General features: G+C 45.5%; 1 protein-coding gene across 2 annotated transcripts in view; it reads right to left on the reverse strand.

Moving 5' to 3' along the window:
- efcab7 (EF-hand calcium binding domain 7) overlaps positions 1-14046 on the reverse strand; it is a 79412-nt gene that overhangs the window by 17046 nt on the left and 48320 nt on the right. Inside the window, exons 11-13 of one of the 2 annotated variants that reach the window (XM_067990400.1) lie at positions 3705-3853; positions 2551-2760; positions 2171-2414 (exon numbers count right to left, since the gene is read on the reverse strand). In XM_067990400.1, the coding sequence (XP_067846501.1) occupies positions 2412-2414; positions 2551-2760; positions 3705-3853 (362 nt within the window). In that variant the 3' untranslated portion in view covers positions 2171-2411. Of the gene's footprint in view, positions 1-2170; positions 2415-2550; positions 2761-3704; positions 3854-14046 lie in introns of those variants that run through there. The other variant, XM_067990399.1, reaches the window with a different exon arrangement.

Below are 14046 nucleotides of genomic sequence, written 5' to 3' on the forward strand. Positions count from 1 at the left end.
AAAAGAAAAATGTAGAACTCAGTCCCGGTATGCTAACCCTATTTATTGCTCATTTGAAAAAGTGCCACGGAATCTTTTACATCCACCTGAACAGGCAGACAGGGCCTCGGTTTAACAACTCATCTAAAAGATGCTGCTTCCGTTGGTTAGCATGCATGTAGTCCTGCGTGGTAGCTTCACCAAGTTGGCACCTCATTTTCAGGTGTGCCTGGTGCTGCTCCGGCATGCTCTTCTACATTCCTCATTGAGCCAGAGTTGGTCATCTGGCTTGATGATAATTGAAGAGTGAGGGATATAAAGCAGCATACTACAGCCAATGGATCAGGTCATAGCTCTGCAGTTCTGCCGCATCCAGTCGTGAATCACAGTGGACAGTTAAGCAACTAACGGAAGGAGGAAGCTCCACGAACGTCTCCATCCTCAACAATGGCGGAGGCCAGCACGCAAGACTGAAGCATTTGCAACCATCTTCAGCCAGTAGTGCCGAGTGGATGACCTTTTTCAGCCTCCTCCTGAAGTCCCCACCAACACAGATGCCTGTCTTCACAATTCGATTCACTCCATGCACTATGAAGAAACAGCTGAGTCCACTGCACACAGCAAAGGCTATGGCCCCCGACAACATCCTGGCTGCAGTGTTGAAGACCTGTGCTCCAGAACTAGCCACGCCTCTAGCCAAGCTGTTCCAGTACAGCTACAGCACTGGCATCTACTCAATAATGTGGAAAATTTCCCAGGTATGTCCTGTCCACAAAAAGCTGGACAGATCCAACCCGGCCAATTACCACCTTATCAGCCTACTCTCAATCGTCAGCAAAGTGAAAGAAGGAGTCGAGAACAGTGCTATAAAGCAGTAATTGCTCACCAATAACTTGCTCACTGATGCTCAGTTTGGTTTCTGCCAGGACCACTCAGCTCGAGACTTCATTACAGTCTTGATCCAAACATGGATACAAGAGCAGAATTCCAGAGGTGGGATGAGAGTGGCTGCCCATGACATCAAGACAGCATTTGACCGAGTGTGGCACCAAGGACCCCAAGTCAATGGGGATAAGGGGGAAAACTATTCAATAGCTGGAATCATACTTGGCACCAGCCAGCTAGATGGTTGTGGTTGTTGGAGGCCAATCATCTCAGCCCCACGATATCACTTAGTTCCTCAGGCCAGTGTCCTAGGCCCAACTATATTCAGCTGCTTCGTAAGGTTTGTTCACTGATGATAGCACAGCGTTCAGCTCCATTCGCAATGTCTCAGATAATGAAGCAGTCCATGCCAGTATGTGGTAAGACCTGAACAACATCCAGGCCTGGGCTGATAAGTAGCAAGTAACATTCGCACCACACAAGAGCCAGGCAATAACCATCTCCAACAATAGAGAGCATAACCATTGCCCCTTGACATTCAATAGCATTACCATTGCAGAATCACCCACCATCAACATCCTGAGGGTCACCATTGACCAGAAATTCAACTGGACCAGCCACATAAATGCCACGGCTACTAGAAAAGGTCAGAAGCTTGGTATTTTGCAGCGTGTGATTCACCTCCTGACTTCTCAAAGCCTCTCTACCAGCTACAAGGCACAAGTCAGGAGTGTGATGGAATACTCTCCACTTGCCTGGATGAGTGCAGCTCCAACAACACTCAAGAAGCTTGACACCATCCAGGACAAAGCAGCTCGCTTGGTTGGCACCCCATCCACCATCCTAATCATTCACTCCCTCCACCACTGGCGCACAGTGGCTGCAGTGTACACCATCCACAGGATGCACTGCAGCAACTCGCCAAGGTTTCTTCGACAGCACCTCCCAAACCCACAACCTCTACCATCTAGAAGGACAAGGACAGCAAGTGCACAAGAACACCGTCACTTCCAAATCACACACCATCTCAACTTGGACATATAATCGCTGTTCCTTCATCATCGCTGGTCAAAATCCTGGCACTCCCTACCTAACAGCATTGTGGGAGTACCTTCACCAGTGGTTCAAGAAGACCCACCACCACTTTCTCAAGGGCCACTAGGGATGGGAAATAGATGCTGGCCTTGCCAGCGATACACACATCTCGATAATGAAAAAAAAATGGTGCAACCAACAATGCAGCAGTCCTTCAGTATTGCACTGAAATGTCAGCCTTAATTATGCACTCAAATCTTAAGAGCGGGGCTTTAACCCATGTACTACCAACTCAGAGGTGAGAGTGCTACTAAATAAGCCATGCTGATTCTTAAAGAGAATGCTATTAGGAAGTGGGCCTATCATGATATGTAAAGAACAAGTGAACGATCCACTCCACTGTGACATGATTGAAATCAGGAGATCAGAACTGTATTCCATCACTCTGTGGTTCGGCATGTTGGAACACCCATGAGTGTGAACCTTGGGCAAGTCAGGGCTTGGGATTGTGTTCACTGAAAAAAAAAATGAACAGTGATTTAAGGTTTCTATTATTTCAATCTGAGTTAAACACTGACAAAATAGCCAGATGCTACAAACTATTAAGGAGTCATAACTTAATCAAATAAAACGAATGATAACCATACATACTTTATTTTCAATGACTGACGTGATTCGTGTTTCAGTCTTGTAGCTGTGAATCACCAGAGTGTTGTAATCCTTCATGGCTTTTGCTTCTCCTTTACTTATGACAGATTTGCAGATAGCTGTATTGAGGAGACTTCCACCCACTTCCAGACTGATTGGTGTCAGCTTAAGTTTGCAGTCCTCTGCATAGATGTCAAGTGCAAAAGGACATGCCTATATACACAAAAAGAATGCACATTTTAATGAGGAATTAGATTTCTGAAAACACCAGCACATAGAAGTCGAGATACAACAACAACTTGCATAAATATAGTGCCTTTAAATGTAAGAAAACGTCCCGAAGGTGCTTCACAGAAGCGTAATCAGACAAAAATTGAGAACGAGCCAAAAAAGGAGATATTAAGAGGGGTGACTAAAAGCTTGCTCAGAGGTAGGTTTTAAGGAAAGTCTTTAAGGAGGAGAGAGAGACAGGGGGGTTTAGGAAGGGAATTCCAGAGATTAGTACGTGATGGCTGAAGGTGGAGTGAATGGAATGGGGGAAGGAAGAAGGGCTTTGGAGAGGAAAGAGAGGTTGGAGATGGGGTTGCAGTTTGCAAGGACGCAGGGATTGAGGATGGTTTTTTGAGGGGGGGGGGGTGATGATGCTGGTTACAAACGGTGTGTTCACTAGAATTTCAGTAAAACGTTATGACTGATGTGTAAAATTTTCATATCAAATATGCATTTAAACTTTGAATAAACAACCAGCAATACAATGATACATTTTGACATTCCATACGTAGTTTGTGTCTGGAAAGAGAACTTGGAGCTAGAGTGAAACACTGTGGTTACACCTTTGTCACCTCACTAGTGGCAGTAAATTGAAGTGGTGAGTTAAGAATAGAACACAAGCACCTCACAACACTAAATACATTTCAAGTATAATTTTTCCTGTCGCATTGATACAATGTGCTAAATAAACCTAGTAACAATACTGAATTGCAATCACATTTAGAAGGGCTGTTTACACCTGAATTTCATGCAGCAAAATATAAAATGTTTGTACTTGGAAGCATATGGATCTTGAAATCTTGTACATTTACACATCTCTCTTCCTATAAGTAGTTAATGGCTTACTGATATCAGTCAAAATGAACATAAAAACAAAAATAACATACCTCATGCATTTCCAGTGCTTTGTTGTAACCCATTGATTCCAGTGTCACCCAAAGGTCTCTTGGATCACCTTCCCGATCAATGGCTTCCATCAGGTTCAAGTCCATGAAGCCCTGCCGTGTCAGCTCATTTTTCTTTGTGTCAAAATTTTCTGTGCAGAATGTGGAAGTATCAAGAAGAAAAAGTATATTTAATGATGCCCTGTAAGGATTTGAAAAGCATGGTCTACCTCAAGACTGTTGTACACTTTCCAGTGGTCAGCTCAAAGAGGCATTGGCAAAGGTGTGGGAGCGGATGACCTATCCAACCTCTTGGCCACAGTTGATGTATGGCCTAGGGTCACACGTGTGTGTGTGTGTGTGTGTGTGTGTATGTGTGTAGGTTGAAGAGGGGATGCAGCAACGACAGAGAAATTCATATTCTTTCATAATCAAATCAAAACCCTTCATAATTAAAAAAAAATCTCTATTAAATATCCTCTTAGCCTTCTCTGATTCAGTGGAAATCATTCTAGTATTTCAATTCTCTCCTCCTAATTAGTTTCCTATTCTTGCATCATCATGGTGACTCTATGCTGTATGCTCTCTGTGGCTTTAATGGCCTTTCTACAATGGGACTCCCAGAACTGCACAAAGTACTTTTACTGTGGCCTAAACAATGTTTTGTACAAATTTACCATTACTCTTTTACTCTTGTATTCTATGGCCCTATTTATAAAACCCAAAGTTCTGTTGGCCTTTTTTATGACTTTATCTACCTGCACTTGCACTTTCGCAGATATATGCATTTGAACCTCTAGCTTTCTCAGTTTGTCCACAACAGTCAGCGACATTCCACTGAGTGTATACTCCTATTCCTTGTTTTTCCTCCCAAAGTGTATTACCTCACAATTATCCACATTAAATGGTATGTTCCACCTGTTTGCTCATTCCACTAACCTGTATATGTCTTCCTGAAGTCTTTTGCAGTCCTTCTCGTTGTTTGCCAAACCTTCTTCTTTGTGTCATCAGTAAATTTAGGGATTGTGTTCCCTATACCCAAGTTTATATTCACAGAGAACAAAAGTGGTTCCAGCACTGATACTTGGGTATAGTTCCAATCCTTCTTCAATCTGAGCAGCACTCATTTACCCTAACTCTTTATTTGCTGTCCATCAGCCAACTTTCTATGCTGCTATATTTCCATTTATGCCATACACCTGAAACAATCCTCTTATGAGACACCTTATCGAATGCCTTCTGAAAATCCATATAAACTATATCTACTACATTACAAAAACAAATTACCTTTATCTATCCAATGGTCCCTGCTTCAAAAATCTATTACATTTGTCAAACACGACTTGCCTTTAATATATACATGTTGGCTGTCCTTGATTAACCCATGCATTTATAAATACTCACTAATTTTATCTCAAAATATGGATTCTAAGAGTTTGGCCACAACTGACACTAGATTAACTGGTCTATAGTTACCCGGTTTATCCTTCTCTCCCTTCTCAAAAAAAGGTGGCTACTTTCCAGTCCAACAACACAATTTGTATATTTAATAGGGATTGAAAAATTGTGGCCAGAGCCTCTGTTTTTTCCTCCCACAAGAACGACCCTGAAGCTTTCTAAATCTTTGTGTAAAGATGAAGCTTTGACTCCCCAAAGTCTTTCCACCATCTACAAGTCATAAGTCAGGAATGGGATGGAATACTCTCCACTTGCTTGGATGAGTGCAGCTCCAACAACACTCAAGAAGCTCGACACCATCCAGGACAAAGCAGCCTGCTTGACTGACACCCCATCCACCACTCTAAACATTCATTCCCTTCACCACCGGCACACTGTGTGCCATCTACAGGATGCACTGCAGCAACTTGCCAAGGCTTCTTCGATAGCACCTCCTAAACCCGTGACCTCTACCGCCTAAAAGGACAAGGGCAGCAGGCACATGGGAACAACATCACCTTCACGGTCCCCTCCAAGTCACACACCATCCTGACTTGGAAATATATCGTCGTTCCTTCATCATCGCTGGGTCAAAATCCTGGAACTCCCTACCTAACAACACTGTGGGAGAAGCTTCACCATACCGACTGCAGCGGTTCAAGAAGGCGGCTCACCACCACCTTCTCGAGGACAATTAGGGATGGGCAATAAATGCTGGCCTTGCCAGTGATACCCTCATCCCATGAACGAATAAAAAAAAACAGAATAGATTCTGCTTATACTTGCAGCGCCATCATATCCCTGTCCTCGTAGTTTAGATAGTTCTAGACCTTGGTCTTCGAAATACTTGATAATATTATTTTCAAGATTAGCACCTGATTGATCACGTACTTCATGAAATCCTAAAAAACTTGAGTTGCTATTTATTTTGGCAGGACTTCCTTTTTCTTTTTTTCTATTGTAACATACCGAAAAACACGGATTAATTGGTCGACTTTGGGTAAGTCTTGGATCATGTTCATTATCACTGAGTAAAACGGAGCTTTGTTAATGCTATTAAAAATACTGGGGTAGAGTTTCCGCTCGTTTACGCCAGTAATATCAGTGCAATCCGGGCATAATTGGCTGAACCAGTGCAAAAGATTGGGGAATTTTAAACGTTAGCTCACAGGTGGAGGACTAGACACTCTTATTAAAAATGCTTATTTTTTGTGATAAACCCTTTTTCAGCTGCATTAATAAAACTGCACCTGGTTACCCACTCTTAAATATATCAATGAATATTTTTTAATGCAAAGAAAAAGAAATAAACAATTACGTTCTATTACACTGCCCGATTGCGCTGGTTCATGGAAGATTTTACGTTTGTGATTATGCAAATGCATTTTAGCGGAAACTTGAAGTGTAACCTAACCAGCGCCATTTCAGGCGCAATTTTGGGTGCAATTTCCTGATTGCATCCAAAGTAGAAACTCTACTACCACTTTTTGTAACCTAATCTAATAGCAACTGTATGATCTCGTTTAGAAATCTTGGGCTGAGGTACATTGTCGAGCTTTTGGCTTCCTGAGTTCTTTAAGAACAGATTTAAAAGAGCCACCAATTTTTGGCAACTTCGCAATTTTCTCCTTAGTCTCCTTTTGTTTCTTGTGCTTAGCAGCTCCACTCAGTTGTTTCAACATTTTAGAAACAGTGTGTAAATTTCTAGCAATACAAACAAATACGATGCTCACTGGTCTAACAACTAGCATCACAACCTGAAATGCAGGAAGTCTTCGGGAGAGGTGCGGGGCTAGGACAGTAAAGTGTCACCCTGATAGTATATCAATACATCATGGCGCCTGTTCCCTCGGAGATTTGCCTCATATGATTGGATCAGCGCATCATGTTACACCAGAGTAGGGAGAAGTTTTCCAAAAAAGCCCAGGAGACAGGTACGTACTCCCGACAACGTGTTGGGTCTCCATAACCCCATGGGCCCTGGAATGATTGCACCAATTGCACCAATGTAGTTACACCACTGCTCTATGCATCTTACATTTGAAGGTTTCCCATTGCTGCTCTGTCATCCTGTTTGTTAACATTTCTGCTTAGATTTGGATCAGATCACTTCTTATCTTGCAGAACTTTATCTTTTTCCAGTCCAGTAACCTTATCCTTGACTCTTCATTATCATTTTCTATTCGTACATTAAATCTAACTCTGTTGCAGTCGCTGTTTCCCAAGTGTTCTCTTACTCTTTTCAGTTATTTGCCCAATTTAATTTCCCAGAACTAAAATCAAGCAATGCTTTATTCCTTGTTGTGACAGCAGTGGCTCAGTGGTAGCAGTCTCTTCTGAGTCAGAAGGTTATGGGTTAAAGTTCCACTCCAGAGACTTGAGCACAAAATCCAGGCTGACACCGAGTACCGAGGGAGTGCTGCACTGTCAGAGGTGCCGTCTTTTGGATGAGACGTTAAACCGAGGCTCCATCTGCCTTCTCAGATGGACGTAAAAAGATCCCATGGCACTATTTTGAAGAAGAGCGGGGGAGTTATCCCCAGTGTCCAGGTCGATATTTATCCTTCAACCACTAAAACACAGATTATCTGGTCATTATCTCAAAGCTGTATGTGCGACATTGCTGTGCACAGGTAGGCTGCCGTGTTTCCTACATTACAACAGTGACTACACTTCAAAAAAAAACTTAATTGGCTTTAGAGCACTTTGGGACGTCCTGAGATCGTGAAAGGCGCTATACAAATGCAAGTCTTTCTTTCTTGTTGGACCAAACATAATGATCTATGAAGCAATCTAAAAAGCATTCCCCAATTTGATCACATACATTACCTTTATTCTAGAACATCTTGGGATTGCTAATGTCATCAATATTATACAACTCTCTGAACTGTCTGCCAATCTCCATCTCTATCTCATCTCCAATATTTGGTGGCCTGTAATGCAGGGCAATTTTGCACCTGCTGGCTGCAACAAGTTTGGCTTTTATTGAATATTTTTAGTAGTGTATCATCAGTCAAATTTATAGTTGTGCACCCATTCCACCAAATAATATGATTTCCTTAATCAGCATAATATCTATTTAACCACTGCCTACTGACAAGTCACAACGTAGCAGAATAACAAGAATCAGACAATAAAGTGTTTGATTGCAACAGATCTGTTGGGAATTTGGGTTAGAACTTGGAGCCAAATAGCTCAGTATTACTTGCATGATAAAATTCACTTCAAAAGTATCTCCCTCTGGATCTTCTTTTTGCCTAAGCACACTGTGCTGCACTTCATTATCGTATTGTATTCTCTTTTCTCCATCACTTGATATTCATTTTCATTTCCACTTGAGAAACCTAGCTCTCCAAGACTGAATTTTGGATCCTGTAATTAGTGGTTTCGATCAATGTTGTGTCCATAACTAAACTATAATTATCCATTCAAATTAACACAGGAATGCATTTAAAACTGGTAACATCGCTTCTGGGCATCATAATAAAGTTGCTTTAACATTCTGCAAATTCTTCCTTTATATATTTAACTCAAAATTCTCTTGATCAAATTGATCAAAGCAGAGCCCACATTTTTGAAGGTTTAATGTACTGCAAATGCAAATGTTATTTATACTAAATTATTTCTTGTACTGCTAGATACTGTAAATCGCAAAAACTAGAGTAATCCTTGAAACACTGTGATATTGCCTCTTTGGGTGATTGTTTTCTGCATTGCTTCTGAAATTCCTTTCTGATGTCAAGCAGGAAAAAGTACAATTGTAAACAATTTTACAACACCAAGTTATAGTCCAACAAATTTATTTTAAATTCCACAAGCTTTCGGAGGCTTCCTCCTTCCTCAGGTGAACGGTGTGGAAATGAAATTTTCGAATCCTTCGCATTTGAAAATCACAGAACAATGCCTGGTGATTACTGCCCGTTGCCAAGGCAATCACAGTGAGCAGACAGAAAGGTGTCACCTAAAAGGCCACCGAATATACAAACCCCCAAAAAAAAAGAGAGAGAAGGAAGATAGTCAATGACCCGTTACATTAAAAACAGATAACATTTGTTCGCTGGTGGGGTTACGTGTAGTGTGACATGAACCCAAGATCCCGGTTGAGGCCGTCCTCATGGGTGCGGAACTTGGCTATCAATTTCTGCTCGACGATTTTGCGTTGTCGTGTGTCTTGAAGGGCGCTTTGGAGTATGCTTACCCGAAGGTCGGTGGCTGAATGTCCATGACTGCTGAAGTGTTCCCCGACAGGGAGAGAACCCTCCTGTTTGGCGATTGTTGCGCGGTGTCCGTTCATCCGTTGTCGCAGCGTCTGCATGGTCTCGCCATTGTACCATGCTCTGGGGCATCCTTTCCTGCAACGTATGAGGTAGACAACGTTGGCCGAGTCACAGGAGTATGAACCGTGCACCTGGTGGGTGGTGTCCTCTCGTGTGATGGTGGTATCTGTGTCGATGATCTGGCATGTCTTGCAGAGGTTACCGTGGCAGGGTTGTGTGGGGTCGTGGACGCTGTTCTCCTGAAAGCTGGGTAATTTGCTGCGAACGATGGTTTGTTTGAGGTTGGGTGGCTGTTTGAAGGCGAGTAGTGGAGGTATGGGGATGGCCATAGCGAGGTGTTCGTCGTCATTGATGACATGTTGAAGGCTGCGGAGAACATGGCGTAGTTTCTCCGCTCCGGGGAAGTACTGGACGACGAAGGGTACTCTGTTGGTTGCGTCCCGTGTTAGTCTTCTGAGGAGGTCTACGCGATTTTTCGCTGTGGCCCGTCGATCGATGAGTCGAGCATCATATCCTGTTCTTACAAGGGCGTCTTTCAGCGTCTGTAGGTGTCCATCGCGTTCCTCCTCGTCTGAGCAGACCCTGTGTATTCGCAGGGCCTGTCCATAGCGGATGGCCTCTTTGACGTGGTTAGGGTGGAAGCTGGAAAAGTGGAGCATCGTGAGGTTGTCCGTGGGCTTGCGGTAGAGTGAGGTGCTGAGGTGCCCGTCTTTGATGGAGATTTGTGTGTCCAAGAAAGAAACTGATTCTGAGGAGTAGTCCATGGTGAGCTTGATGGTGGGATGGAACTTGTTGATGTTATCGTGTAGTCTCTTTAGTGATTCCTCACCGTGGGTCCATAGAAAGAAAATGTCGTCGATGTATCTGGTGTATAGTGTTGGTTGGAGGTCCTGTGCAGTGAAGAAGTCCTGCTCGAACTTGTGCATGAAAATGTTGGCGTATTGGGGTGCGAATTTGGTCCCCATGGCTGTTCCGTGTGTTTGGGTAAAGAACTGGTTATTGAAGGTGAAGACATTGTGATCCAGGATGAAGCGGATGAGTTGTAGGATGGCGTCTGGAGATTGGCTGTTGTTGGTGTTGAGTATTGATGCTGTCACAGCGATGCCGTCATCGTGGGGGATACTGGTGTAGAGTGCCGAGACGTCCATCGTGGTGAGAAGTGTTCCTGGTTCAACAGGTCCGTGGGTACTGAGTTTTTGTAGGAAGTCTGTAGTGTCGCGACAGAAGCTGGGGGTTCCCTGCACGATGGGTTTCAGGATGCCCTTGATGTATCCAGAGAGGTTCTCACACAGGGTTCCGTTGCCTGATACGATAGGACGTCCGGGTGTGTTGGCTTTGTGTCTCTTTGGGAGGCAGTAGAAGTCTCCCATGCGGGGAGTACGTGGGATGAGAGTGCGTAGGATGTTTTGAAGGTCTGGATCGAAGGTCTTGATCAGTTTGTTGAGCTGATGGGTGTGTTCTTTGGTCGGGTCTGTGGGTAACCGTCTGTAGTGTTCCTGGTTGTCCAGTTGTCGGTATGCTTCTTTGCAATAGTCCGTTCTGTTCTGTATGACGATGGCTCCTCCTTTGTCCGCTGGTTTGATGACGATGTTGCGGTTGGTCTTGAGAGCTTTGATGGCGTTGCGTTGTGCTCGGGTGACATTCTGGACTGTCTTCCGAGTGCGGCTGATGAATCTGGCATAGACGCATTTCCTGACAGCTTGAGCATACATGTCAAGCTGAGGGCAGCGACCCACTGGAGGAGTCCAGCGAGACTCTTTCCTCTTCGGTTGCTGTACCGCGGATCCCTCTGTCTGCTGTTCCGGATCGTTGATTGTCTCATTGGGTTCGCTGCTGAAATCTTGGGGTTTGTGGTAGAATTCCCGGAGCCTCATTTTCCTGATGAATTCCTCTGTGTCTGCCGCGAGACTAGTGGGGTCCATTTTGGTAGTGGGGCAGAAATTGAGCCCTCGGCTGAGAACTTCGATTTCGTCTGGTTGAAGGGTGTGGTCGGACAAATTGACGATAGACTTCCCTGTGGTTGCAACCGTGGTACCAGGGGAAGCTTGGTCGATGCTGGTGGTGATGCCGAGTTTCTCAAGCTTCCTGCTCTTGGTTTTCATGTAGGCAGCGTAGTTCCGTTGCCTCGTCTGTTTGGCGGTATATCGTAGCTGGTCTGCTGTGTCTTGAGTACAGGTTGAGAGTATGGACTCTATCTTAGTTTTGAGGTTGCGGCGTCTGCTGTAGAGTTGGTGTACGAGATGGTTGCGGAGTGTGCGAGAGGTACGACGGCAGAGTCTCTCAGCGTAATCCGAGTTGTACGTGGACTTGAGTGGGTTCGTGATCTGTAGTCCTTTCGGGATCTTGTCTGCTTTCTTGCAGTTCTGTAAAAACTTGATGTCTGTGTCTAAATGCGCGATCTTCTTGGATATCCTTTCCACTGTGAGCCGGTAGTTTGTGGTGTCGATGGTAGCCATGATGTGGAGATGCCGGTGATGGACTGGGGTTGACAATTGTAAACAATTTTACAACACCAAGTTATAGTCCAACAAATTTATTTTAAATTCCACAAGCTTTCGGAGGCTTCCTCCTTCCTCAGGTGAACGGTGTGGAAATGAAATTTTCGAATCCTTCGCATTTGAAAATCACAGAACAATGCCTGGTGATTACTGCCCGTTGCCAAGGCAATCACAGTGAGCAGACAGAAAGGTGTCACCTAAAAGGCCACCGAATATACAAACCCCCAAAAAAAAAAGACCAGCGAACAAATGTTATCTGTTTTTAATATAACGGGTCATTGACTGTCTTCCTTCTCTCTCTCTCCTTTTTTTTGGGGGTTTGTATATTCGGTGGCCACATCGTTTGGCTGCTCGTTCTCCCTCTCCAGAAGTTTTTCCACCTGTTCTGTGATGTCCTTCACTCTGGCACCATGGAAGCAACATACCATTCGGGAGTTCTGGTCACAACTGCAAAATAAAAAAGACAGTCTATATCCCTGACAGTAGAATCTCCTATTACTACTCCTCTCCTATTTTTGTGGTCTACCTGCTCATCTCTTTGAGTAATCCCTTGATGTTACTGTCACTGTCCATCTGATACTTATTCAACACTAAGGGCTCGATTTTACCAGGCCTGCGGGTTTCCGGCGGGTTGGGTTTCGGGAGCGTGGTCAACACGCTCGGTGAAATTAGTGGGTTGCCCGCGCGATCGTAGCAGGCAACACACTAATAGGAATCAATTACCTGCTCCTCCGGGGTCCACGCTGCTGGTCTGCGCGTCGGGCGGGCTGCGCATGCGCAGTACGATCTGTCAGCTGGAGGCTCTCTAGTTAAAGGGGCAGTCCTCCACTGACAGATGCTGCAACCAATGGAACAAATTTCAGCATGGAGCAGCCCAGGGGGAATGCTGCTCCCAGTTTAATGATGCCTCACCCCAGGTATCATCAGATGGGGTGAGGAGGAGGGCGAAGACAGAGATCTTCCACCCGGCGGGCGGGAGGAAGCGGCCAGCCTCTGCCACCAAGAAGGCCTGGCTCGAGGTGGCAGAGGGGGGTCACCTGCGCAACCAACATATCGCCCACCTGCATACAGTGCAGGAGGCGCTGCAATGACCTCAGTAGGTCAGCCACAGTGAGAACACGAAGTCTTTCCCCTACACTCCATCTGCCACAACACTGCCCCAACCCCACATCTCCTTCGGCACCGCCAACACTACTCTGTCACATCACCCCTCATACCCACTCAAACCCCATCCTCATCTTACCTCCACCTACTCACCTCGCCAGTACTCATCCTGCCACTAACACGCAACCCAATCCTCATACAATCTCATGGCTCTATCCCATACTCACCCTCTCGTGCATCTCCCTCATGGCCAGCCTCACTCAACCTGCCACCACCTGTGCTGCAGCCACAGGGCATGCATCACATATGTGCAGTAGGCAGCGTAAGGCAAATGTTTCGTGAGCACGAAGTGGGTGCACAAGGGTGTCTGAGGGTTTGCCATGGGTGGTACCTATATTGAATTTCAGAGCAACAAACAGCACACATTATATTGGCACCACCACTGCCATGTCTCCGCGAATACTGTCTGTTGTGTCCAATAATGCCCGCTCCTGGGTATCACTATGAGGACCCACCACTGATGCCACCCATCGTGTTACTGCAGAGTAGGTGCAGGTGTATTTGCAGGGCTCTTCCGCGCAGACCACTGAGAGACATCGGCGGTGTAGCCGGCTGCACCCTGGAAGGATGCGGAGGAGAAGTTGTGGAGGGCAGTGGTGACTTTGGCAGCGACAGGTAAGCACTTGTTGCTGGGGCCAGGCAGGAGCAGCTCGGCATGAAAGAGCCTGCAGATCTCCACGACTACATGTCGAGCGAATCTGCGCCTCCGTGTGCACTGCTGCTCGGAGAGGTCCGGGGAGCTTCGCCTCGGTCTGTGGACCATGTGGCGAGGGTAGTGCCCTCTGCAATGCGTCTCTCTCTGCGGTAGCCCTCCCTCCTGCTGTGCAGGTGGGCGTGCAACAACCCCGTGTTGGGGGGCTCCACATCTCTGCGGCGGACGGCGTGGACTGCGAGGCTGCTGGGGCTGGTCATGCTGTTCGTCCTCCGAGGGTGTCCACGCACCACCCATCTGGCCGTTGTTGGTCTGAG

This window comes from Heptranchias perlo, chromosome 9 (genome assembly GCF_035084215.1).
Source record: "Heptranchias perlo isolate sHepPer1 chromosome 9, sHepPer1.hap1, whole genome shotgun sequence".
Classification (NCBI taxonomy): domain Eukaryota; kingdom Metazoa; phylum Chordata; class Chondrichthyes; order Hexanchiformes; family Hexanchidae; genus Heptranchias; species Heptranchias perlo.